The sequence below is a fragment of the Eleutherodactylus coqui genome, chromosome 1, assembly GCF_035609145.1.
Source record: "Eleutherodactylus coqui strain aEleCoq1 chromosome 1, aEleCoq1.hap1, whole genome shotgun sequence".
Classification (NCBI taxonomy): domain Eukaryota; kingdom Metazoa; phylum Chordata; class Amphibia; order Anura; family Eleutherodactylidae; genus Eleutherodactylus; species Eleutherodactylus coqui.
In genome coordinates, this window is record NC_089837.1 from 112,901,626 (window position 1) to 112,928,231 (window position 26,606).

Sequence of the window (26,606 nt, forward strand, 5' to 3'; positions counted from 1 at the left end):
AAGAAGAACTGCCGGGGAGCTGCAGAAAGAAGCTGCGCCACAGTGCTAGGTGATATTTTTTTTTGTCAACTTGAGCTTATTTTCAGGGAAGGGCTTATATTTCAAGCCCTTCCCCAAAAATCATTGCAGGGGTTGCCTGCATCCCATTGCTTTCAAGGAGCTAGCTGCAGCGCCGGTCCCATTGAAAGCAATGTGGTAGCATTGCAGTCCTCTGCCACAGCCACTGACAGCTGTGGCAGGGGAGTCTTTAACCCCCGTGGGGTGTTCTCTCATCACTGAACACTGTGACAGCGCTGTCACAGTGTTCAGTGATGAGTGGACTCCCCGCGGGGATTCTTTATGCGCACCGGTTAGGTTCGTGCTGCGCACGAGAGGCACAGATGACCTATCTTCTGCAGGTGCACATATTTTGTGCCTGTAAAAGACAGACATCTGACCAGTGCCAAAAGGAACCAATGGTTCTAATAGATGCGATTTTTTTGCACATATAGGTGCGTGCAAGAAAACGCTCGTCTGACTGAGCCCTGATAGTAAACTGGCTGCTCAGAAGAAAAAGCAATATTCACAGGAAAGCAAAGGAGAATTCAAGAATGTCACTGAAGAAATGAATGGCCGGACTGCTCTGCATTTGTTTCCCATAACATAATTTGAAGATCACATGGTTCATGTAATTACATAAGAAAAATTAAACTTCCCTCCCAATATTTATTTTGGGTGATCTTCCAGTATTTTGCCTATTACGACTACGACAAGCTAATAAAAGACCCAGAGTGCGTCTCTATTACATGTGAGCAGTCTCCAGGCTGGCAAACAGTGACATTTGGAACGTCATTGTCCTATTTTCTTTGTGATAGCGACCACTTGTACACGACGGGATGAATAGTGGCTCGCCCTAGAGCACTTTGGTTGCTTCACTGCAGCTCAGTAACCAAAACTGTCCATTTTTCTCACAGGAACAATTCCACGCACATCATTAAAAGTGAAATACAAAGTTTAAGTTGACTATTATTAGAATGGAAAATGTGCAAAGACTAACCGGCGTATCGTGGTCTACAGCATCTTATGTGCACCGAAAAGGGACTTGGAATATTCAGCTGCATCGTTAACCCCTTAAGGACCTTTTACCCTATGTTGGTTTTACTGCCTTATTTTTTTCTTCAGCTACCAAATATATTTTTGCTGGTTTCTTTTCTGTCACATATACAGCTATTTTTTAAATATTTTTTTTTACTGACTTTTTTCCTTTTTTAGTTTTATTAGGTGTTAAAATCTAAAAAATCTTTATTTTTTAGATTTACAGTTGTTTATTTCTAAAATTGCATATTTATAAAATAAAGTGCAGGAATGGGTTCCACATTTTGTTTAGTATGTTTTGATATATAATTTGTATAGTCTCTGATTACTTTTAGTTGCCGTTGACAGTGGGTCATTTTCTTTTTTATATAAATATATTTTTATTTTATTCTGTGATTTATTTTTAAATTTATTTTTGTAACTATTTTTCTTAACATCTTTGACCCCCATGACTTCATATAAGACCTCTGGAGCCAAAGTTACAGGGAAAAACATCCCCTGTAGTGACAGTATTCACTATATGAGCTAATCTGTGTCCACTAAGACCCTGCAGCTCTGCTTTGGCAGGTCACATGATCGCTGGGTCATTAAAGGGGTTGTCCCGCGGCAGCAAGTGGGGTTATACACTTCTGTATGGCCATATTAATGCACTTTGTAATATACATCGTGCATTAAATATTGGCCATACAGAAGTTATTCACTTACCTGCTCCGTTGCTGGCGTGCCCGTCGCCATGGTGCCGTCTAATTTCAGCGTCTAATCGCCCGATTAGACGCGCTTGCGCGATTAGACGCTGAAATTAGACGGCACCTTGGCGACGGGGACGCCAGCAACGGAGCAGGTAAGTAAATAACTTCTGTATGGCCAATATTTAATGCACGATGTATATTACAAAGTGCATTAATATGGCCATACAGAAGTGCTTAACCCACTTGCTATCGCGGGACAACCCCTTTAAACTAATGTAATACTTCCACTTTTTCCCTTCACTACATTCCATTCACTACGCCTGTAAAGGAGAAGGCGGAAGCTCTTCAAAACTGCTTCTGCCTTCGCCTCCGGTTCCTCAGCTGTGACTAACATCTGAGGACCCGACCCGTTCCTGCTAGATTGCCGAGTAGGAACTTTAATCCCAAACCGTATTTTTACTATCGGTCGGGATTAAAGCCCAGGACCAGGCACTACAAGTTTACAGAGCCTTGTGTGGTGCAGAGTGCTCAGGCAGCAGAAATGCAGTCCTAAACTCTTGCTCATGACCTGATGGTTGCAAGTTCTATCCCCACATGGTTCAGGTAGCCAGTTCAAGATTGACCCATCCTTCCAAAGTCAATAAAATGAGTACCCAGCTTGGTGGGGTACTCCACCTGAAAGTGCTGCAGAATAAGTTGGTGCTATTCAAAAGGCAAGGTTTTTATTTGTCTACTGTGCTTGGTCCTTAAGGGGTTAAAAGGGACCTAACACCTCGTAGGCCCTGTTGTTTTGATTGCAAAAGATGCTGATGCATAGAGAGCAAAAAACCTTTTCTACATCTTTGCATTCAAAAATAATAATTTATTTTTTTTTAGCTAATTTTACCTTATGATATCTGAACAGTGATAACAGTATGGAAGGGTATGTGCATAAAGGGGAAGATTCTCAGAACTAAAGGCAAGTCTAGTTCTATCTAGTCAGTCCATGTCTACATTACTGGACTTGTAGAGACCTGAAGTTGTCACTACAAAGATTAGAGTGGAATGTTATTTTATTAAGAAAGTTCATTAATATTAACATTGCTAAAATGTAGCAATCCCAAGACCCCAGAGCTAGAGTGTATCTCCAATGACTCTGCATTTTCAAGCACTTGTCTAGCCTCTGAGCTTTATGCTTATGGGAGGACCCAATGTCTATGTTGTATCTCTGGTCACTACATTCTGGATTCGGATATGCTCAGTATTTGCATAGGCACACACGCAAAACACACTCATTCACTAAGCAAAAAATTGTTTAAGTCCTAAGTATAATCTGAGCTGAGTTGTGCTGTCCTTTGGCGCAGATTCACCCTGTATGTGAGCAGATTTGCCTTGTACGTGAGTGTTTTCAGAGTTTTGTACCCAGGTCTGTGGGTGGGCAATGAGCTACACTGAAGAACAAAGGTAAAAGCCATTTCTGCTATGTGGACATGCACCTGACATGCTTGTGAAAATGGGAGAGTATGTACCGGAGTGTGACCAAGGGACGGGGAAATTCAGACTTCTTGCTGTTACTATCAGCAAAAGTGTTGAGACTGTGTTGCTGTTAATTCCCAGGCAATTATCTCTAAAGACCAGAGCAGGACTGGGATTAAAAATCAGCCCTGGCACACAAACTAGTCTACATACAACATCATCTCCCTCCATATCATAGAAAAATACTGTAGTTGTGTGCTATGACTAATTCTGCTGTATTCTTGGAGCTGAAACTGAGCCTAGGAGTGAGGTGGTAAATGTTATCAGCTGTTATCTGTTGGATAACTCCAACAGATTAGAACTTCTCCGATTTTTCTACTCAGGTCTCATCAACTTATCCATGGTAATGACAGGGCCTTACCAGCAAGAAAATAACACCATGAAGTACTTGTATTACCCCCAGCAGTACCAACCAAATACCACCACGCAGCACAAATTCTAGTGGCACAACATACCAGAGTGTAGCACAAAATACCCCCACAGCAGCACAAAACAGATAGCACAGAATAGCTTCAGGCAGGCATCACATAAATGCCACAGTGCAACACCAAACACCCACCTAGCAGCACCAGCCATTGGGTCTTACGCGTTATTGTCATATAATTAAATCAACTTCATTGAGTAAAAACAGAAGACACCATTTTTGTAGATAAAAGGCATTTTATTAAAGGGTTCAGTTGGGGAGTTTTCCTCTCATAAACCAATATTAATCACCATGTAATAATTCAAACAGATACTTGATCACCATGACACAAGTAACCATATACCTTATGAGAACCTTGTTCTACCAACTCCAGCCCCCATATCACCATCAACTTTGTAATAATTTTAGTGAGGACTTAGTCCTACCAACTTAAGTGCCCATCCCAATCAATCAATTAAAACCACCCTCTTAATTGAATACTGCGATGGGGTAAACCAAAGGGGAGGGAGGGCAGAGGAGCTTTAACTTAGATTTGTTAACTGCTGCTGTATCACTGATCTCCAGGATTCTTATAGAACAGCTCCATAGAATCATAAAATGGTAGAGTTGGAAGGGACCTCCAGGGTCATCTGGTCCAACCCACTGCTCAGTGCAGGATTTACTAAATCATCCCAGACAGATATTTGTCCGGCCTTTGTTTGAGTATTTCCATTAAAGAAGAGCTCACCACCTCCAGTGGTAACCTGTTCCACTCATTGATCACCCTCACTGTCAGAAAGTTTTTTCTAATATCTAATTTGTGTCTCCTCCCTTTCAGTTTCATCCCATTGCTTCTAGTCTTTCCTTGTGCAAATGAGAATAGGGCTGATCCCTCTGCACTGTGACAGCCCTTCAAATATTTGTACATAGCTATTAAATCTCCTCTCAGCCTTCTTTTTTGCAAGCTAAACATTTCCAGATCCTTTAACCGTTCCTCATAGGACATGATTTGCAGACCGCTCACCATCTTGGTAGCTCTTCTCTGAACTTGCTCCAGTTTGTCTATGTCTTTTTTAAAGTGGGGTGCCCAGAACTGGACACAGTATTCCAGATGAAGTCTAACTAAGGAAGAGTAGAGGGGGATAATGACCTTACATGATCTAGACTCTATGCTTCTCTTAATACATCCCAGGATTGTGTTTGCCTTTTTGGCTGCAGCACATTGATGACTCATGTTCACTCTATGATCTATTAGTATACCCAAGTCTTTTTCACATGTGCTGCTACTTAGCCCAATTTCTCTCATACTGTATGTGCTTTTTTTCATTTTTATTGCCCAGATGTAAGACTTTGCATTTCTCCTTGTTAAATACCATTCTGTTAGTCATTGCCCACTGTGCAAGCTTTTCTAGATCTTTTTGAATACTCTCTCTTCCCTAATGTTAGCTAACCCTCCTAGCTTTGTGTCATCAGCAAATTTGATCATTTCCCCATCAATTCTGGGAACAACACTGGGCCCAGGACAGAGCCTTGCGGTAGCCCACTTGATACATTCTTCCCCTTGTATGTGCAGCCATGACGACTCTTTGAGTACGATCACTCAGCCAGTTGTGAATCCACCTAACAATTGCCTTGTCAACTGCCAAGGTCAACTAAAACTATATCCACCGCATTTCCCTGATCAACCCAGTCAGTGATATTATCATAGAAGGAAATTAGATTCATCTGGCATGACTTGTTTGTTACAAACCCATGCTGGCTCTGGTTAATTACTCCATTTTCATCCTAGTACTTGCATACATGCTGTTTAATTATTTGTTCAAAGATCTTTCCTGGTATAGAAGTCAGGCTCACAGGCCTGTAGTTTCCTGGATCCACCTTCTTCCCTTTTTTGAAGATAGGGACAACATTTGCCCTTTTCCAATCTTCTGGGACTTCTCCCGTTCTCCAGGAATTTTCAAAAATTATGGCGAGTTGTTCATCAATTACCCCTGATGCTTTCTTTAGTATCCTAGTATGCAATTCATCTGGACCTTGAGACTTGAATTCATTTAAGTTAGCTGTGTGTTCCCTCATCATCTCTTTGCTTACAGATAGCCTGCATTTTTTTATTCCCCCAATAACACAGGGAAGATCAGTTGATGTTCCATCTACTTTCTGAGAGAAAACAGATACAAAATAAGAATTTAAAAGTTCAGCCTCCTCAACATCATTCTTAACCAATTCACCATTTTCATCTTGTAAGCATACTATAGCATGTTTGACTTTTCTTTTGCCTTTGACATACCCCCAAATCCTTTTTTATTGCTTTTGGCCTCTGTTGCAAACCTTAATTCATTATTAGCTTTAGCTTTTCTGACACTTGCCCTACAGTTTCTGCAGACCGCATTATATTCTTCTTTAGATATTTCTCCCTCTTTCCATTCGATAAACATATTTTGCTTTGTTTTTAACATGTGTGCAGGTTCTGCGTTCATCCACCCTGGTTTCTTTAAATGTTTTCCATTCTTCCCTCCCTCTTCTTTACAGCCAGCCAATCAGTCCTTGTCACTAGGCCAGTAATTCTGCTTTTCATTATCCCTCCATTTTTGCGCTGGCCAATCAGATACTATTGTCAGGCCAGCTGTTACTGGGGCAGATAACACAGGTCTGCAAAAAAAAACTTTTTTAAAAATTGTTTTGATTTTGTTAAATTATCTTTATGTAGTTTTTGCACAGATTTCAAAAATGACATGTTTTTTTTTTCTATCACGTAAGGCTTGCCTACAAAATAAAGTTGAAGTATTTGGAAAAAATACAAAAAATGGAAACATTTTTATTTGTTTTTATTATTTTAACATGAAATAAAAGCAAAAAAATAACAACAATACCTAGCTAAAATAAGCATAATAGTGATACACATATGTTGCAAAGTTATTATAAGTCTTTGTAAAAACGTTTTCTTTTTCCATCAAAGCTTCTTTTGGTACTTTTTCGGCTGTGTTCTTGTGAATTTTCCCTTTTTAACATCCAACAGTAGTCTGCCATCATGTTGACATTCCATCGACCTTGGTATCTGCGCTCCATTTCTTTTAGATCTTGATGGAAACGTTCTCCTTGTTCCTCACTTACAGCCCCAAGATTTTCTGGAAAGTAGTCCAGATGTGAGTGAAGGGAATGGACTTTGGCACTCATGTTGCAGCCCAAGATTTTGTAGTTTTGTAACAATTCAGCAACCAAAGTTTTGTAGTTTGGGTCTTTTTTATTTCCAAGAAAGCCTGTTACAACAAGTTTAAATGAATTCCAGGCATTTTTTCTTCCATTTCCATTTTAGTGACAAAGATTTCATCTTTTAAAAGTTTTCTTATGTCAGGCCCAACAAAGACTCCCTCTTTCAGCTTAGCATCTGATAGACCAGGAAACTGTTCACAAAGATACTTGAAACACTCTCCTTCTTTGTGTAATGCTTTCACAAAGTGTTTCATTAGTCTCAATTTGATATGAAGTGGTGGAAGTAAGATCTTTTTAGGATCCACTAAACTTTGTCTTTCAACATTTTTAACTCCAGGAATAAGAGCCTTTCTGATTGGCCAGGTCTGCTTGACATAGTGTTGTTTCCTGTCACGGCTATCTAGTTCACAGAGGAAACATGGAAACTTTGTGTAACCACTTTGTTGACCTAGTAACATGGAAATAACTTTCAAATCCCCACAAATGGTCCATTTATGGTCAGAGTAGCTGAGCTTATTAAGAACAAATCCAAGATTTTCGTAGTATTCTTACAAATGGACTGATTGTCCAACAGGCACAGAAGCATATTGGTTACCATTGTGAAGAAGTACGGCTTTCAAACTCCTTTTTGACGAATCTATGAAAAGTCTCCATTCCTCTGGATCATACGTTATGTTGAATATTTCCATGATTCCAGGTACATTGTTGCAGAAAACTAGTTCACCCTCTTGTGTAAAAAAAGGGACAAATTCCTTTTCTCTAAGTCGGTACCATAAAAATGAAACACCGGAGGCTAACATATGTCTTTCTTTAAGTCTAGACCCTAACACTTCCACTGAATCCTTTGGTAGGCCCAGATCTCGTACTAAATCGTTCAAGTCTGATTGAGAGAAACGTTCAGGGTCATTGGTACCTGGATCACAGCTGTCATCATTACCGCTGCTACTATGTGACATTTGGTCTAAATCGTCTAAAATATTGTCCAGGGTATCTGGAGGTGAAGGAATAGGCAAGTCAGGTCCATGAGGAACAGGGCGAATAGCCGAACGTATGTTGGTTGGGTATGAAATGTCCTTCCTGTTTTTTAAATTGAAACCTTGCACTGAACAAGAACAAAAATAACAGTCATCACTGTGATTTTTAGGCTCTCTCCAAACCATGGGTACTCCGAAACGAAATGATTTCTTCTTATCTTGCAACCATGGTCTCAGTTCTTCAACACACACAGAACACACTATATGGGGAGCCCAAGATTTATCTTGGTCCCCTAATTTCATACCAAAGTATGCAAAATACACCTTCTGAACAAAATTAGAAATGTTCCTTTGTTGCTTCTTGACGGTATAAGACCCACAAATATAACAGAAACAGTTAGGAGAGTTGACACATCTTCTAGTAGCCATTTCTTCTAAATACCGTATCACAAAACTGTTTGATGCGTACACCACAATGGCTGGCTCCACACTGAGTCACTGACTGCAGTCAAGGTCACGCCTAGCAGACAGTTTAGATTCGTTGTCGTACGCGTACCGAACCTGAAAAACCCTGAAAATAAGAACATTTCAGGTGAAATTTGTGACTTATCTAGGGGTGATGGAATTTTTTCACTATTTTTACCGTAATCAGCACAAAAAATGCTGTTAAACCCACTAATTAAATATGCTACAATTTTTTCAGCGCAGACTTGTGTAATCAGGAATCTTCTAAGGTTGATTTCATCTGATCCTGAAATGAACTCAAGCACAAGGTGAGATACATAACCCTTATTACTAAGGGTGTATATAGTATAGTAACCATTAAATGCTCAGATCCCATGACGCTTTTCTGCCTAATAGTTATCAAGCTTACAAATACCACAGTGCAGCACAAAATATCTCCCCAAAAGCACCAAATGAACACAGCAGGACAGCCAAAATACCTCCACCAGGGCACCAAACAAATGTCACAGTGCAGCACAAAATACCTTTGCAACAGCACCAAACACCACAGTGCAACAAAAAATACCTCCCTAGAAGCACCAAATATGATTGGTAAGATATCATATAGGAGACATTTGGAGTGAGCTGGTACACATAAGGAATGATGGGTAAGCTGGCACACAGAGGAAATGGGTAGGCTAGCACAAAATGGGCATGATGGGTAATCTGGTATACAGAAGTAATAATGAGTAAGCTGACACAAGGGGGAATGATTGCTAAACTGGCACACAAGAGGTAATGATAAGATAGAGGCAGGGATATATACTGTAGGTAAGCAATAACCAGGTGGCAAAGTATGCCAGGACTATAGTGCTGCCTGCTCCCCCCTAATTTGTGTGTTCCTTACCTGCTGAAGTTGGGACCTGGACATAACAAAGAACGGCACTCCTGAGCCAAGTGACATCAATGCTGAATCTCCACTCACTGCTTCCTCCTGACTGAAGTTCTCGTCTCCGACATACACAGCAACAACAATGGACACCTCATTCATTTCTCAGCCCTTTCCTCTACCTGGATGTCTGGGGAGGGGAGGGAGGCAGATCGGTAAGGCAGTAGAAGAATATGTATACCACACAGCAATGGAACACGAGAGGTCAGGCTAAAAAGTGAGGCTCAGTGTAATATATCATGCTGCTTGCATATGAAACTGGTAATGGACATGGTGCCAAATTTTATTGTGCAAAAGACCCCAGTGCTTAGCTGCACTGTTCAGCGCCTGGTTCCTTCCCTACAACAGGGTCTAGTTCCTGACACCGCACTCGGTCACTTTCCAGCTATCTCAGCCTCAGAGCTTCTCACCACACTCACTGCTCTTCCATCACCACAACAACTCAACTTTCTGCTCTTGTTCCAGAAAGCCACTCTTTTGGAATAATGACTTCCTTTCTCAACTCTAGATAGATCACCCTTTGTCTCCCTGTTGTGGCAACTACAAGTTACATCTGTACACTAGCTAATATTGAATGGTTATACTTTTTTCACTTGCTGTTTAGATAGATATAGACTTGATCATGAGAGCTGTTACATACATGTATATTTTTATTTATTGTTTGTCTTTTGCTGTGTTTCTATGAGGCCTTAGTCAGACGGGCGTTTTTTTGCGCGATTTGCGCATGCGCATGCGATTCGCGCATATATAGAACCAATGGTTCGCTATGGTATCAGTCACATGTCCGCTTTTTATGCGGATATGCGATAAATTATAGGACACGACGATTCGCAAATCGCGCCTATCTGCGTTCGGCGCTTTATGTGCGCACCAAAATCATTTTTTTCGCCGGCCAGTCTAAGTTTCATGCGCATTTTGATGCGCACGGCGATTTTTCTCCGGTCAGACGGGCGTTTTGCTGCGACGATTAACGCGGCTAGGTGTAGATTTTTCCCGCGATTTTTCGCCTCTGGTCAAGCGATTTGCGCATGCGACATGCGATGCGCAAATCGCGCGAAAAAACGCCCGTCTGACTAAGGCCTATTACTGTAAAAAACATTAGTTGGAACTACAGAAGACGTCCCTTGACATATTTCTTGTAAATGCTGAAAACTGGCCTGAAATTGAGTAGATTATTAAAACTGAACAAATATAATGTGTCCTGGTTAGCATCTTCATGTTTATTACTTACAAGAAGCCATCACTGTTTTGTTGGACTTCATGAGTATTCAGATGTTTAGAGGAGGCTCTGAATTCTGAGAATTACATAAAAAGATCAGAACAATCATTCTAACTTCAGTTCTGTGAGATCTTTTGTCTTCTAACCAGAAAGGAATACATATTGCAGAGAATAGCTCCACATGCCTCGTTCCTTTGTTTCTCTGTTCTCGCTGATCCCGGGGGTCCTATAATTTTTTTTTAAGCTGAAGTGCCATAAAGTGATCTTATGTATTTATTACACTGGTTTCATAACTTGGCTTGTCCAATTATTTTGTTTGGACTTACTAGTTGTCTTTGCAGAAATGAAGACGTATTCAAATGAGATTTCTTACAGATGATTATGTCAATACTTAGATTTCTAAAATCAACGTTTTTGGATTTCTTTCTTTTTGGAACTAAAAACAAAATACATCAAACACTGAAAAAGCTTATAATAATTCAAAATACTGTACATGATCATTTAATCTGTAAAACATATATATCAAATTTCCTCTTCCACACTTTCTCAGAATTTATTAAATTAATTAAAAATATTGAAGATTCACATGGCCAACAGCGAATTGCTCCTGATATTCCTGGGTGCATCCTCCATCCATGGTGCATGATCACTCTGTCTGTGTGCTGTGTGAGGTGCGGGACTCTGCACATTACTTGCCCTGTTATTGTGCTAGACTTGCAAGAAAATTGGGCACGCAACGATTTTTCCAACTCAGACCATAGGCTGATGTGAATGAACTTATTCAAATGAATGGGTGCATTTTCTATACAAGTTCTGTCTGCGTCTGACACAGGCAGAAATCTTGTCAGATTATCGGCTATATAAATACAGTGTTATAAGGAACTTATCTTGCCCTATGAACACCATATATGAGGTAATGGTGCTTATAGGACAGGGAACAAGGGGTTCAAGGGTGTGCTTTTTATACTTACCTGGCTCCCCGATCCCCCATTGTCATCATGCTCGGTCAGTCAGTTTGACTTGTAAAGTGAGCACGCACTGTTCTCTCTGGGAGTGCATGTACACTGACTGAAGAAAAGAGTCAAACTGACTGACCGAGCACCAGCGGAGAGCCGGGTAAGTATAAAAAGCACATCCATGGACTCCCGATTCCCTGTCCTATAAGCACCATAACTTAGTTTATAGGATGTGATAGCTTCCCTTTAAGGGTGGGTTCACACGAGCGTGTTTTTGTGCGTACATACGCACGCACAAAAACACGCTTCTATTTGCAACAATGCATTCCCTGTGGTGTGTGCACTTGTCCGTACTTTGCAGGTGCGTGCCTGCAAAGATGGGACATGCGTGCACCATAGGGAATGCACGCATTGTTTTCAATGGAGCAGCGGCTGCTGCCAGCGGCTCCATTGAAAACAATGGTCTGCTGGCTCCCTGCATTCTTTTTCATGGAGGGGCTTTACATATAAGCCCTTCCCTGAAAAAGAAAGATTTTAGTGTAAAAAAGAATAAAAATGCAGTCATTCTCTTCAATGGAGCCGCTGCTGCTGCCGGCGACTCCATTGAAGACAGCGGTCTGCCAGCACACGTGAATCGTTTTTCAGGGAAGAGCTTTACATATAAGCCCTTCCCTGAAAAAGAATAATTTTAGTGTAAAAAAAAATTACTTACCTCTCCGCCGCTGCTGTGTCCGCCACGGGGATGAAGAACACATATGCCACACCTGTGGCAGATGCAGCAGAGGAATTCTTCAATTCTCTACCGCAGCTGTCACACATGTCAGCTGCGGTAGAGGATTCTGCTGCCGGCAATTGATTTCAGGGAAGGGCTTTAAATATAAGCCCTGATGATAAGACACATGGAGGTTTTAGAGGAGGAAAGTAGGGAAAAAATATTTTGAACTCCCCGTGAGCAGGCAGTAAGGGAGGTCTTACAGGAGGAATAAAGAGCAGCAGTACTGCCTTGGAATAAAGTATATACCACTTGTCAACCTGCAATTCAGGATCCAGGGACAGCTGAGTGTAAATGTGTTGTTGATCTTATTACTTATCCCCCAGCTTTCCAGGAGCCCTAAATGCCATGTTTGACTAATTATGGTGATGCATGTGGTATAAATGCATGCAGCTGGAATTCAGAATCCTGGGAGAGCTGAGTGACAATTAGAGATGAGCGAACGTACTCGGATAGGCACTACTCGTCCGAGTAATGTGCCTTATCCGAGTACCGCTGTACTTGTGCTCAAAGATTCGGGGCGCTCCGCTGCTGACAGGTGAGTCGGAGCGGGGAGCGGGGCAGAGCGGCCGGGAGAGAAGGAGAGAAAGATCTCCCCTCCGTTCCTCCCCGCTCTCCCCTGCAGCTCCCCGCTCCGCAGCGCGTCCCGAATCTTTGAGCACGAGCACAGCGGTACTCGGATAAGGCACATTACTCGGACGAGTAGTGCCTATCCGAGTACGTTCGCTCATCTCTAGTGACAATGTAATGATGATTCCATTAGTTGTCACCCAACTTTTCAGGAACCCTGTATGGCACCTCTGATTATGGTGGGGTATGCATTTTAGCACAGCTAGGCACCGATCAGCTATACCTAGCACTTTCCCCCTACTATGTAGCCAGGAGCTGTGTGATAAGGAGTGGAGGAGAGCCATCCTACAGCTGATTGAAGGGTGGGGGGGATGGAGGAGGGGAGCAGCAGAAGTTCCCTCCAGCTCACTAATCAGCAGTTCGAGGGGACATGGAAACCTTATCACACAGCAGGGGGAAAAAAACGCCACCCGAACAGTTGATTAGTGAGCCCTGGTGGGAACTGCTGCTGTTCCCTGACCTCCAACAATCAGCAGGGGAGGAGAGGCGCCCATACTATATATGTGGTCGCAGCCAGTATCGGTGTAAGTAGGACTTGCGGTCCTTCTTACACATTACTGACCGGTCCGTATTTCTGCACATTCACTTTATGGTACGCACGCACTGACTCCCCCCATCCGACTATTGGGGGGGTGGGGGGTGGAGGAAGTGTGTCTTATATTTTGTGAACAATCAAAATATAGTGGATACTACACAATAAGGAAACTGGGTAAGGAGGTACACAATGTGTATGACTTACAGAGAAAAGGACACAACTGAAAATAAAAACAGCTACAAGCAAGTAACACCGGCACTCTAGGAAATATGAGTGGATATCATATGCAAAATTTTATTGAAAAGAATACCAAAAGGGACTAAACATATTAAAACCATTTAAAACATACAAAAAAGCAGGTGACTGCTGCAGCCAGGAAAGACCACAGAAAACCATAATGCATCAATGGTGGCTGCACAATTAATCCAAAGCATGTATGTAACAAGATCATAAATATAGTACATAGCCACTTATATACATAAATACTTGCTCAGAGTCCAGGATTCTGTTCAAAGAGAAGTATACCAGAACAATTGCTAAGGAGGCGCCACCAGAATAAGAAGTGAGGCAAGGGTCTCCCTAAAGAGAAGGATTAACCCTTTCCAATCCACTGACTGATGTCTTTAGACATTCTGATTGAAGGCTGTACAGCTCTGATGTCGGAAGACGTCCGGCAGGGTATTCTTACTGTATATAAATAAAATAAATCTTGGTATTTGTATAGTGCCAACTTATTCCGCAGCGCTTTCAGGTAATTATTGCTTATTACCCCCCACCAAGCTGGGTTCTCATTTTACTGACCTCGGAAGGATGGAAGGCTGAGTCAAACTTGAGCCGGCTACCTGAATCATGTGGAGATCGAACTTGCAACCTTCAGGTCGTAGGCAAGAGCTTACACTCTGCACCACACGAGGCTCATTTATTAGTGGCTGCTCTGTTGTTGGGGGCCTCTCCAGTGTGTCCCATACAGCAGTACAGGCTCTATCCAGCAGATGGCGTCATTGTATAATGGCAGAAAGAGAAAGCCCCCTAGAAAACCCTAAATCCAAAATTGGATTGCAAAGGGTTAATGCTACATGTGGTCAACCCACCCACCCTATGCCTATAGCCAACAGATACCTGGCTTCATCAGGGATGGTTATTTACTATATTGTAGTCTCCATGTGAACAGAGACAAGAAAGCATTGCCCAGTATACCAAGTCCCTCCATCCTCAGCATTTTTGTGAAGTCACAAGGCCACAATGAGATTGTCCAACTGATACATCCATGGATATACCACAAGAATGTCTGTTTAAAAAGGTAAATCAACACACATAGGTATATAGACCATAAACAAAAGAGTGCTATATAGCGCTGCGGAATAAGTTGGCGCTATACAAATAAAGATTATTATTATTTATATTCTGAGCCTACATATGAAGACTGCTATATAGTGATTAGAAGATGATGGGTTTGGCGTATGTGGCAACGTGCCCATGCTCAAAAAAAACTATATTGGGAAAGCCATCTGAAACCTCAGAAGAAGGGTGAGAGACTACATTGATGATATGAGAAATAAGAGACATGAGCCTTTGGCGAGGCATAATAGTGATCTTGAGTCAGTAAGATTTATGGGCACAAGAGGAAGCCACTGGATAACCCACTACTTAGGAAGGATCTATATTTGTAATTATCCTCTGGGTCTACATGTGTGGTTGGAGGTAGCTGTTATTGTACTTTTATGAAATCCAATTTATTTAATATTACAAATTTTGAACGACTGACTGTTTACATGGCCTAATATGACAAAGCTTTCATTTTTTACAGAGAACATTCTACTTAGGCCTCCAGCACACAGGCAAGTCAGACCTCGATTGTGGGATTCCAGCAGCATAGTTTGACCTGGTGCCTGGCCGGAGATCCCTGCGTACCTGTCCGGTGTCTTCTTACAGTGCTTCGGATATGCCGGTCGGCGCTTCATCGCGCATGCGCAGTAGCTGCCGGTGGTAGGTGATGACGTGGTTCCCATGATATTTCCGCAGTGCTCACTGCAGAAGTGCCGTGGGACAGACGGCTTCCATTGACTTCAATAGTGACTATATAATAGTTCACACCATAACATTAAAAGGTGCCTATAGTTCTATAAAACATTTGACACGTCATGGTGACACTTCAGCGGGTTTAATTAGTGGGGGTCTAGGTACTGAGTCCTCCGCAACTGTTTGGGAAAGCTGAAGGTGCAGTGTATGGACTTACATGTTTTTATGGATCATTGCCCAAAAAACATGGCTCTCTGAGGACAGCCAAGAAAAGTCAATCAAAGCTAAAGGGGACCAACACTCAGCTGAGCACTTCTGTCAGTTTTAACACATATCGATGAGGGTCTGGACTAGAGATGAGCAAACGTACTCTTTTCGGGTGTTTTTGTAGTCGAGCGCCGCGTTTTCCGAGTAACTGACTACTCGGACAAAAAGATTCGGGGGGCGGGGGCGACATGGTGGAGCAACCCGCCATGCACCCCCGGCGCCCCCCGAATCTTTTCGTCCAAGTAGTCAGTTACTCGGAAAACTGGTGCTCGAGTGCAAAAACACCCGAAAAGAGTACGTTCGCTCATCTCTAGTCTGAACCCCACTGATCAAAACTTCTGGCATGTCACTATGCCACGTCAAAAGTTTTATGAAACGATAGTTACACTTTAATTGTTACGTTTTACATAAAACAATATACTAAGAATTCAGATTTTAAAAATTATTTTATTAAAACACTGAAATAAACATATTTTTCAAAATACAATTTTTTCCCCCATAAAACACAATAGCAAAACATTTACAACCAAAACAGTTACTATAAACAATACATAACATATATATAAATTCACTGTAAAGAACAACAGTGCGATATGTAGCATTTATTACACGCTATCAATTCTATTACCAGATATTTAAGCTGAATGAAAATATCAAGCAGTTGAAAATGGCTAAGCATTCACTACAGTCACCATGGTGTTAACTATGAAATATAATTAAATTAGGTGCGACGTTTGACGTATTATTTTATACCTGTATGTGCTATACGGTACATAGATGTGGAACGCTTTTGCAACATTAACATTACACATTGTGGCAGATTTTTTAACACTTTCAGGGCCTATTCACACAAACATATTTGCACACACACTTGTGAACTACAAATTTGTGCCCACGATACGCAGAGAATAGAACCCATTGATTTGATTGGGTTCATTCACATAAGGGTATTTTGCGCAAAATAATACACAGCGTGTTCTATTTTCCTGTGCCATTGCAAACGAAAAGAGCACATATTGAACTAATTAATTTAATTGCGCATTTCAATGAATGTGGACGTGGAGCTTATTAGCACATGAACCAGTGTTATTTTCTTTTCTTTCTGACTGTTCTATCCCTGCACCATTGCACGCGTGTTTGAAAAAAAAAGCAAGAAAATCGGTCATGCCCTATCTTTCCCGCACGTAGAAAAACTACATGCGAGAAAGATAGGGCAAGTCGTATTTTTTTTTCTCATGCTTAGTCTTATCATGCAAGAACCCCGCTAGTGAAAATGAAACCATTGAAATCAATGGTTTTGTTTCGTCCCATTATGCGGCCGTGATTTAAGCTCTATGGGCTTAAACGCATAGGCATGTTTTTGTCCCGTTATCTGGCCGTGAAAATCATGACCGCATAACGGACCAAATCGAAACCATTGATTTCAATGTTTTTGTTTTCACTATCGGGATTCTCGCATGTTAATAGTACGCGCAAGAAAAGATAGGACTTGCCCTATCTTTCTTGCATGTCGTTTTTCTATGCGTTAGACAGACAGGACCTATCTTCCAGCTTAATTTTTCAAACTTGACCATATCAGCGCAATTTTTAATAGTCAAAAATAAAATCTGGTACATGTGATAATACGCTTTATAGTAGTTAGCCTATTAGCACATGCGCCCGTGTGTTTTTGCCCTTAGGTTGTAATCACCAGTGGCAAATTTGTTGCAGAAATTTGTACGACTGTGAATAGGGCTCGCAGGAATCCATGTGCTTGTCACCAAATCAGCCCCATTCTGCATCAGATCTGCTGTGTGTGAATATACCCCCGTAATAGAACAAATGCTAACATTGTGTGAATATTCCCATTACTTTTAACTACGTCCACAATATATATATACTAAATATCACACATCTCACGGTACACATCTCTAATGCTGTTCTGAATACGTTAGCTCCACTGGTGTAAAAGAAGTTATATAATTAGAAATTGCTAAACTGTAACTAATCAACCGGCACCTGCCGTCATACCGATCCAGCCACTATACGGCCTGACCATTGTCCATGAGTATAGCATCCCTCACTCTCCATCTTGCCATGCCTTGCACATCTGCACCCCCTTTACCTTCTGTATCACCCCATTATCTGTAGTATGTAAGCTCGTTGGAGCAGGACCCTCACCCCTACTGTCTCCATCAACTGATTACTACTGTGGTCTTGTTTTCATTTTTTCTTGTAAGCGCTGCGGAATATGTTGGCGCTATATAAATAAAGATTATTATTATTTATTATTACTATCCTAGTCAAATGCTCTTTATAATGACCACTTTCCAAAGTATCTTGGGTGTCATTAGCTTACTCAATAGTTCAATTTGCTAATAACTATAACCTGTAACATGAGCGTCTTAGCAAAAAACAATGGTAAGATTTACAACCATTTACTTTATATATAGTCCAAATACACACCAATACAAAGCAATATGGCAGCCTGCACTAGATGGTGGCATTTTTCAACAGCTGGAATGTTGAAGGTTGCAGACCACTATGTTATAGAAGGAATATCTAGTAATGAGTAAGTGGTGCGCTGCTTGTTCTTCACTAAAGAAACCCTTTTTGAATCAGTCCAGTAAGCTGCTAGGCCACCCAGTTAAACAATGTTGGTCCTCACCTGCTATTTTAGGTATTGTTGATAGGTATGGCTTTGGTCTTACTGATAATAATGATATCCTTAATTGTTTTTACAGTTACTGTAAATCAGTCTACTGTGAGCCCTTCCTAGGCTGAAATTGACTATTATACTAATTCTATCCAGTTCCCTACCTTGTCAGATGAAGCTATTACTTTATTAGATGCCCCTATTACTTTAATGGATGTTCAGACAGCTATGGAAAGCTTGCTAAGGGCAAGTCACCAGACCCTGAGGGGATCCCTATTGAGGTTTATCATAAATATCTAGATATTATCTCCCCTCTGTTGCTCCAGATCTTTCTGGCAGCATTTGAAGCAGGTTACCTTTGTCCCTCTCTGTATGAAGCCAGCATAGTTGTTATTTTAATACCAAAGAAAAATCTGCTAGACTATGGCTCCTACAGGCTGATTGAACTCTTAAATTGTGATTATAAAGTATTAGCAAAAGTATTAGCCACCCATCTTAATATCGTGGTTAATTCCATTGTTAAACCTGATTAGGATGATCTACCATGGACAATATCTGTTGGGTTCAGATAATTTCACAGTTGGGGAAAGTGTTTGGCCATGATTGGATCTTGGCCTCGCTGGATGGCCAAGGCCTTTAATTCCATTGAATGTCCGCTAATGTTGAGTTTTCTCAGATGATTTGGCTTTGGGAAGAGGCTTTTATGGTGAATTACTATCCATTATAAATTTCCTTGAGCAAATATAATACTTAATGGTTCTTCTCCTGCTTTTGCCTTAGACCAGGGCACCTGACAGGGCTGCCCACTCTTCTCTCTGCTTTTTGTAAATTTTATAGAAGCCCTCAAAGGGAATCTGTCAGCTTTTTGGCCACTAAAGACCTGAATGTGGGGTGTTGATGGGTTGCTATGGCACCTGGAGGTCTAACATGTCCTTCAGATCATCCATATATGGTGGTCTATTAGACCCTGTCAGAGTCTAATAGGCCAATGTAACACACTGCAATACAATTGTTCCTAATGAAGTTCAAGTCCCTCGGTGGGACAAAAATTAAAATAAAAAAAGTTTATTAGAAATGTTATAAAATTTAAAAAATGAAAACAAGAAAGCTAAAAGATCCCCTTTGCTCACTAGATTTTTTTTTTCAACTCATGTGCTGTCCTAGTAAAAAATAGAATAGACTCGGACAGCACATGGCCCCATGTTAGTCAATGTGACAAGACAAATATCATTTTTGCTTAGACGGACACACGTATCATGAGAATACCTCATGGCATGTATTATTCTGATGCACTCTGCAGATTAGACTTACCCCTTCAAGTCAATGGCAACATAAAAAAATTTAAAATATGCAGAAAAATAGAATTTAGTCTGTTACATGACATATGGCCGTAAAAGAGCAGACACGCGGAACATATATGGATGGCACATGGAACTTACATAACTACGGAACTTACGTTGCCACACATAAGAGGTTTTTTACAATAGTGTGCATCTAGACTCACTATGAAAAAAAAGTCATGAAATGTTTATTGCCGCATTCATAACTAAAGTACGTAATTTAACCCATATCGTGAATGTCGTGAAAAAAATGTCCAAAATTGCTAATACTGTATATTTCATCTCACAAAAAATGGAATAGATACAAAAAATATCTATTTTTTTAAGCTTTCCTGCTGTGCAAAAGTAACAAAACACAAAAACTATATGAATTTGATATCAATGTAATCATATTGACCCACAGAATGATGTTATCATGTCATTTATACCACATAAAAATGATAAAATACAATGCCAGAATAAAAAGTCATATTTTCCCAAACATTCTATCAATGAAAACGTCAGCTTGTCCCACAAGAAACAAACCCACACTCAGCTCTGTGGATGCAAAATCTTACTCTTGTTGCAAGTCACTAACACAGAAGCAACTCTTTAAAGTGTTTTTAGAGTATACCAATATCAAAAAATAAACAACTTGGTATTGCCACAATGGTGCTGAGCCACGCTGAATGCTGTAGAAATAAAACAAGAAAACAATGGCATCCGCACACATCCACAGTGAAGAAGAGAGAAGACCTGGACTAAACATTACAGGAAACATCAGGCAATGAGGAAAGCAACACAAGGGTCCAGCATACATAAAAATGAAGGCTTCATTAGGAATCAAGATAAACTAAAGGGACTTTTACATGGGACAACTGATGGGGGCTTAAGAGCCCAACAGTCATCCCAGCATTTATCGTTGCGTTGCTTTTACACAGGAATGATAATCACTCACTAAATTGAGGTGGAGTGCACCAGAGATCTCTTCTGGCGGCCTGCCTCAATTCAGAGAAAGCAGGTAGTCGTATGTATATATATATATATATATATATATATATATATATATACACTACTTTGCAAAAGTTTTAGGCTGGTATGGAAAAAAATCTGCGAAGTAAGACTGTTCTCAGATATATATATATATATATATATATATATATATATATATATATATATACACAGTACGTAGTTAAAAACTCCAGATAAAAGTGAAAAAAATGGGGTTCATACAAATATATAATATGCAAAGTATGTGTATTCTGTGTTACATTTTGGCATAGATAAATGTGCGGTTTGTTGGGCGGTGTACCATCTATCGATGGTTGAAATACATCCCTAGCAACCAGTCTGTTTGAAATAGCTCAGCTGTTTAGATCAAAGCTGGATAACCACTGTGCTGACAGCTAATGGAAAGGGAACCAGCTTTATAGCCATCGGCCCATTACTCATCTCACTCTTCCATACTAATCAGTGTTTCTAAAAATTCATTAATTGTACCTACATGTTTAAGCTTCATATGCAGGATTCTGGTCTTTTTATGTCCTAAATTACAACCTAAAATTGAACTTTTATTACTTAAAGAGGTAAGTACTAAATGCATTATACTTATACAATGTGGTGTGAATATAACATGCTTTAAGTCTATATTTTAAGTCTTATCTTTCAGTAGCCCTCTCAATAATCCACACTATGGGTACGTTCCCATGAAGTGGAAGAGTTTTTTGTAGCGGATCTGTAGCAGATTACACCCTTTCAATTTTTCCGCTACGTGGGAATGTACCCTCAAGCCATCGATCAATTTACTAAATGTCAAATATTAAAGGGATTGTCTAGGATTTAAAAAACAAAAGTCTGTTGTGTTTTTTTAAAACTAGCTTCATGCTTTTCAATGAGTTGTGTCTTGTCTTTCAGCTCTTTGCATTTCAAGTAAAGGAGTTCGAACTGCAGTACCAGACACAGCCTATGTACAAGAGGGGAGCTATTTCTGGGAAAAAAAATCCTTTTTTTTTTCTAATTCTGAGCAAGCCTTTTCATTTTGCACCTTGCTTAGGCCAACTGGATGATAACAATGCATCAACAAGCACTAGTCTTCTGTGTCCTTTAATGTTGTCAGATCTGTCCTGTCCATCAATAACATTTCAAACCATCTTATTAAGAATAGTTAGAGGTAAAAGTAGTAAGGCCGCCTGCAGACGAGCGGAAATTCCGCAGCGGGATTCCCGGCAGAATTTCCGCCCGTACACGCCTGCATAGGATTGCATTACAGTACGCAATCCTATGCAGACGGCCTCGGTTTGTCTGCGCGAAATCCCGTGCAGAAAACAAACCGCGGCATGCTCTAATTCTGTGCAGGGCTCGCAGAGCCCCACACAGGAACGTCACTCACCGGCCGCCAGCTCCGCTCTGCGCTTGCAGGCCGTCTGCAGACGACCTAAGAGGGTTGGGTGAAGATTCTTTATTAGAAGTTTCCATCAACAACAACACTTTGCACAAGTTATACATAGTGCAGCAAGCTAAATACAAACAAACACAAAGCCCTATTGTCTGCTAGCAATTTACTTAAAAAACACGAAAACTATTACTGTACATTACTCTTTTCAAAACTCTCAATTAAATAAAGAAAAATAATGTATTTTGTGCACTGACCACTTCTTTATATACTCTCAATATAAACATGAAATAATATGTATACATTTAAATGTGTAAATTCTTAGTACATAAAAATAAAATTGCAATATTATGAAAACATTCTTTGCAAAAAATGAGGTATGTCACTAATGATCATTAGAATGTTCATTCATTCATTCATTCACTCATATATTTCATTTGAGTTATACTTGATTGTGACATGTTCACATTGTATTTCCACAGTAGAACTCTTATAAAACTATCTCCCTTTGTTACCATCTAACACACCAGACTGTACATTCTCTTTGTACAGCAGAAAATTGGATATGTGTTGTACTTAGAATAGACTTGAAATACTGGATAGATGTCGTCATTAAATAAACACAACTGCACATTAACTTCAAGGCCCAGTAAGCAATTGTGCCGACTCTTAATCCCTGTATTGTGGGAATTACCAGTCTATGTATTTCCAATGTGTAATTCTTCACGCTCATTCAAAGGCAGCGTGTTTTTGACAGAGCCGGTATGAGGATCCGATGGACGACCTGAAAGAGTACTCATCTTTGTGCTCAGATTTGTATGTGTCCTAAATTTTGGAATGTTCTTCAGAAGTTGCAGAAAGTTTTTCCTGAAATTCCTTCCAAAAAACCCATACAAGAAAGGGTTCAAACAGCTATTGAAGTAGGCAATACAAATAGTGATAGGCATCCCCGTGTCTATGAGGTCTTCAAATTGACAGTTGGCTATTATCTCCAGCTTATTCAAAATATCCAAGAAGGTAAAAATTTGATGAGGAAGCCAGCAGAAGAAGAACACCAGAACTATGGCCACAATCATCTTAAAGATATCGTCATTCCTAGTCCTGCCCCTCTGACCGTGGAAGGTAGCTTTCAATGTCTTCCCAATTAATGTGTAGCTTGTTAAGATGATCAAAAAGGGGACAACGAATCCAAGAACATTCTTTGATATGTTCATCCCGATCAAAACTGCTTGGGAAGAGTTGGTTGGATAGTAGAAAGCACATACAGTTATGTTGTCCTTGAGGGGTATTACTGTACGATAAATAAAGGCAGGTAGGCTTGCCAGACACGCGACGATCCATATAGAAATACAAATGATCTTACCAACCATTATTGTTCGTCGAATGCGAGATATCATTGGATGGACAATGGCTATGTAGCGATCAATGCTGAGGCATGTAAGTAAAAATACAGAGGTGTATAGATTAAGGGTGATTGCTGCCGCAGATAGCTTGCACAAAAAGGTGCCGAAAGGCCAGTTATAGTGCATGGCTGTGAATGCTGCCCATAAGGGTAATGTGATCACAAAACACAAATCAGCAATAGCTAAATTCATTAAAAAAATGCTGGCTACAGTCTTCATCTTCATGTAACAGTAAATGACGATGACAACAAGACTATTCCCAAAGACTCCTATGATAAAAATTGTGCTGTATATTATTGGAACAGCAATAAATATGTAACTGTGTCTTCCTGCTTTGGAGCATGAGACTTCAATCTGATGTGTTGACATGTTCTGCATCTTGAAATGTGTATATAAGAAGGGTTGCCTCTCTTCCTTTAAGTCTGAAAAAGAAAAACGCAAAATGAAAAATTAAGGAACTAGTTTGAATATTGACTTGAATAGTCGAATTATATGGTGCTATCGGTATATCTTTACAAATATTTATTGGCGTTACCCTTTTGTTATACACAGTAAAAAATTGTGTGAATGGTAAGTAGCTCAGCACAATCTAAGGCCTACACATTAGAGCTGTGTGCTAGGTTGTGCTAGCTCACATATTATGGCGTCCAATGGACCATGATATGCTTTTTTTCCAGTCTTATTGATACAGAATTCAACATAAAAAATTTGTGTGCTTCCACATGAAATCTGAGGTATGATTGGATGATTTAGTGATCCTGCGTTGAGTGGGGGGTTGGACATGATGACCCTGGAGGTCCCTCCCAACTGTACCATTCTATGGTATATGTAAGCAGTCCATAGAACTCTAATCATTCGGAAATATAATCAACTGATGAGGACCATTTTAGTTTCCGTGTTGATAAATTGTCCACCTGTATAATCTCTTCTGCAAAAATAAGTAATGTTTTAGTGAGAAACAAATCAAAAAAAGAAACTTAAAGTGGTTATCCCACCAAAACAATTTCTCACATATCGACAGGATAGATAATAAGTGTATGATTGCTGATGATTTGACCATTGCGACTATCTTCCCGGATCAAGAGAATACTGAACCCCCCAGTCACCTAGGAGACAATGTGTGTCCACCACTCCATTCACTTCTAAGGCACATCGCTTAGCAGTGAATGAAACGATGGTGATGCATGCAAACTAGTGCCTTATTCACAAAGGGGACTCTGGGTGCACCATTCTCATGATCCATGGGGGTCACAGTGGTTGGATCCCCAGAGATCATACAGTAATCACCTACCCCATGAATGCATAATTTTAAAAGGATAACCCATTTAAGCAAAACTTGCAATTTTCCATTAAAGGGACTCTGTTATCAGGTTCTTGTTGCCTGAACCACTAGCATTATGAACCCCGAACAGATATGCACAGTGTCCCTATATACGTTTTATTCTGAAACGCTGCGGCATTTCAGGATAGACACACCTTTGAAGTTTGACTCGGAACTGAGCTCCAAGTCACAGAGCCGGGCCCCGCTGACATTGCCCTGTGCACATCATGCAGAATGACAGCTCTCTCCCTATATGCAAAAGCAGGTTGGCAAGAGGCTGGTGTGGCCCACCTCTGTGACTCAGAGTTGAGCTCAGAGTCCAACTTTAAAGTGTGTTAAACGCTGCAGAGTTTCAGAATAAAACATACATAGGGGTGCTGGAGATACCTATTATGGGTTCATGGTACCCAAAGTTCAGGCTGCATCATCCTGATTGCAAAATTCCTTTAAAAGTAATCTAGGCTGCCCAACAAATGATATATATGCCTACACTTGGACTACATACTGTGGTCACCTTCCATATAGTCTGAACTCGATGCACTGGCAGCCTGTAACCTCTCCAGCCTGCATTGTGCAGAACACAATCTTCAGGCCAAGCAACATTGGGTTCTCCTAATTTCCCATGACTATAATTTGAAGATCAAATGATCCATTAATATGATTCTTCGCCTGCCTTGATCTACCAGTGATTTTGCTTCTGACTCTGGTGCCATTTTATGGGTCTCAATTACTGATATTAAAAACAAACAATCATACTATAATTTTCCATTTGTGAATAACCCGAATATCACTTGAGTGATGGCTGCACTGTGCAAAGTGAATATCACCCTATAATATACGTGAATGAATCTTTAATTCCATTTTCATTTAGGCAAACATTTAAATTCAATGCAGATTATTGTGATAACATAAAAGTCTATTAAATCAGGAAGCTGGGAAATAGAATACTTAATTTAAACGTCACCTTGCTCTGACATTGGGGCAACGATGAAAAATCTTAATTTTTGTTTGCTTACTTAAAGAGTTCCGCTTTTGTATTTCACAATAAATATTTTATTCGACCATTCTGTTTAATGTCATGATAATGTTCTCCGTAACCATATTGCTACGGCCTATGACACACAAAGCATGGCCGATTTCTGAGCCTAATCTTATCAGGACTAAAAGAAGCTAATTATAGAGCAGCCGAAAAGCGCAGGTCTCCAGTTTCCAGATTTGTGCTTGAGAAACAAATGTTATTGAAACAGCTGGCAAAACACTTTTATATGTAACTGGTAAGTGCAATAAATGGCTTTCAATAAGCTCCCTCTGTCTTCCAGACTTGTACTGCAGGCGTCCATATAGTGTCTTGGGTGAAAACTATGTAACACATAGAATTTATTAAGGAATGACGGATTGTTTGCTTGTCTTACGAAGACTGTTACTGTTGATTGACTCGTCGGTCACTGCCAAGTAATCCTTTTTTAATCGGAGGTCCACTTTGAGTTACATTTGCAACAGACTGTTTGTCTATTGTAAGAATACAACTTCCAAAATATTGGATGTATAAAGCAGATCCAGAGACTGTTTCAGGTACTTGTTTATTAACATTAGGAATTAAGATGTCAGGTTTCCAGCATGTTATTTGCCAGTAAGCCACTATCTATCTTTGTGCACTTCTGTGATAGGGCCTGTTATGCCGCGTATGGCCGAGAATCTAGTCTGCGAGTGGTAATGACTACCTTGCAAAAAGCAATACCAACACAGAGTCTTACTTGGTCGCCAGCGTCCCAATTCCGAACCTGCCAAGGGGCCTGACCTCCACCTAGGTACAATAAAAAATTGCTGCGAAAATAGACATACCCCTTAAATTGTGGGATTGAAAATCTGTACTATATTCG

The 26,606-nt window shown here is 40.3% G+C and overlaps 1 protein-coding gene across 1 annotated transcript in view; it reads right to left on the reverse strand.

Moving 5' to 3' along the window:
* Window positions 1-20,797: 20,797 nt before the first annotated feature.
* AGTR1 (angiotensin II receptor type 1) overlaps window positions 20,798-26,606 on the reverse strand; it is a 62,428-nt gene continuing 56,619 nt past the window's right edge. The window contains exon 3 of the mRNA XM_066599264.1: window positions 20,798-23,827. Within this exon, the coding sequence (XP_066455361.1) occupies window positions 22,701-23,783 (1,083 nt within the window). The 5' untranslated portion in view covers window positions 23,784-23,827 and the 3' untranslated portion in view covers window positions 20,798-22,700. The remainder of the gene's footprint in view (window positions 23,828-26,606) is intronic.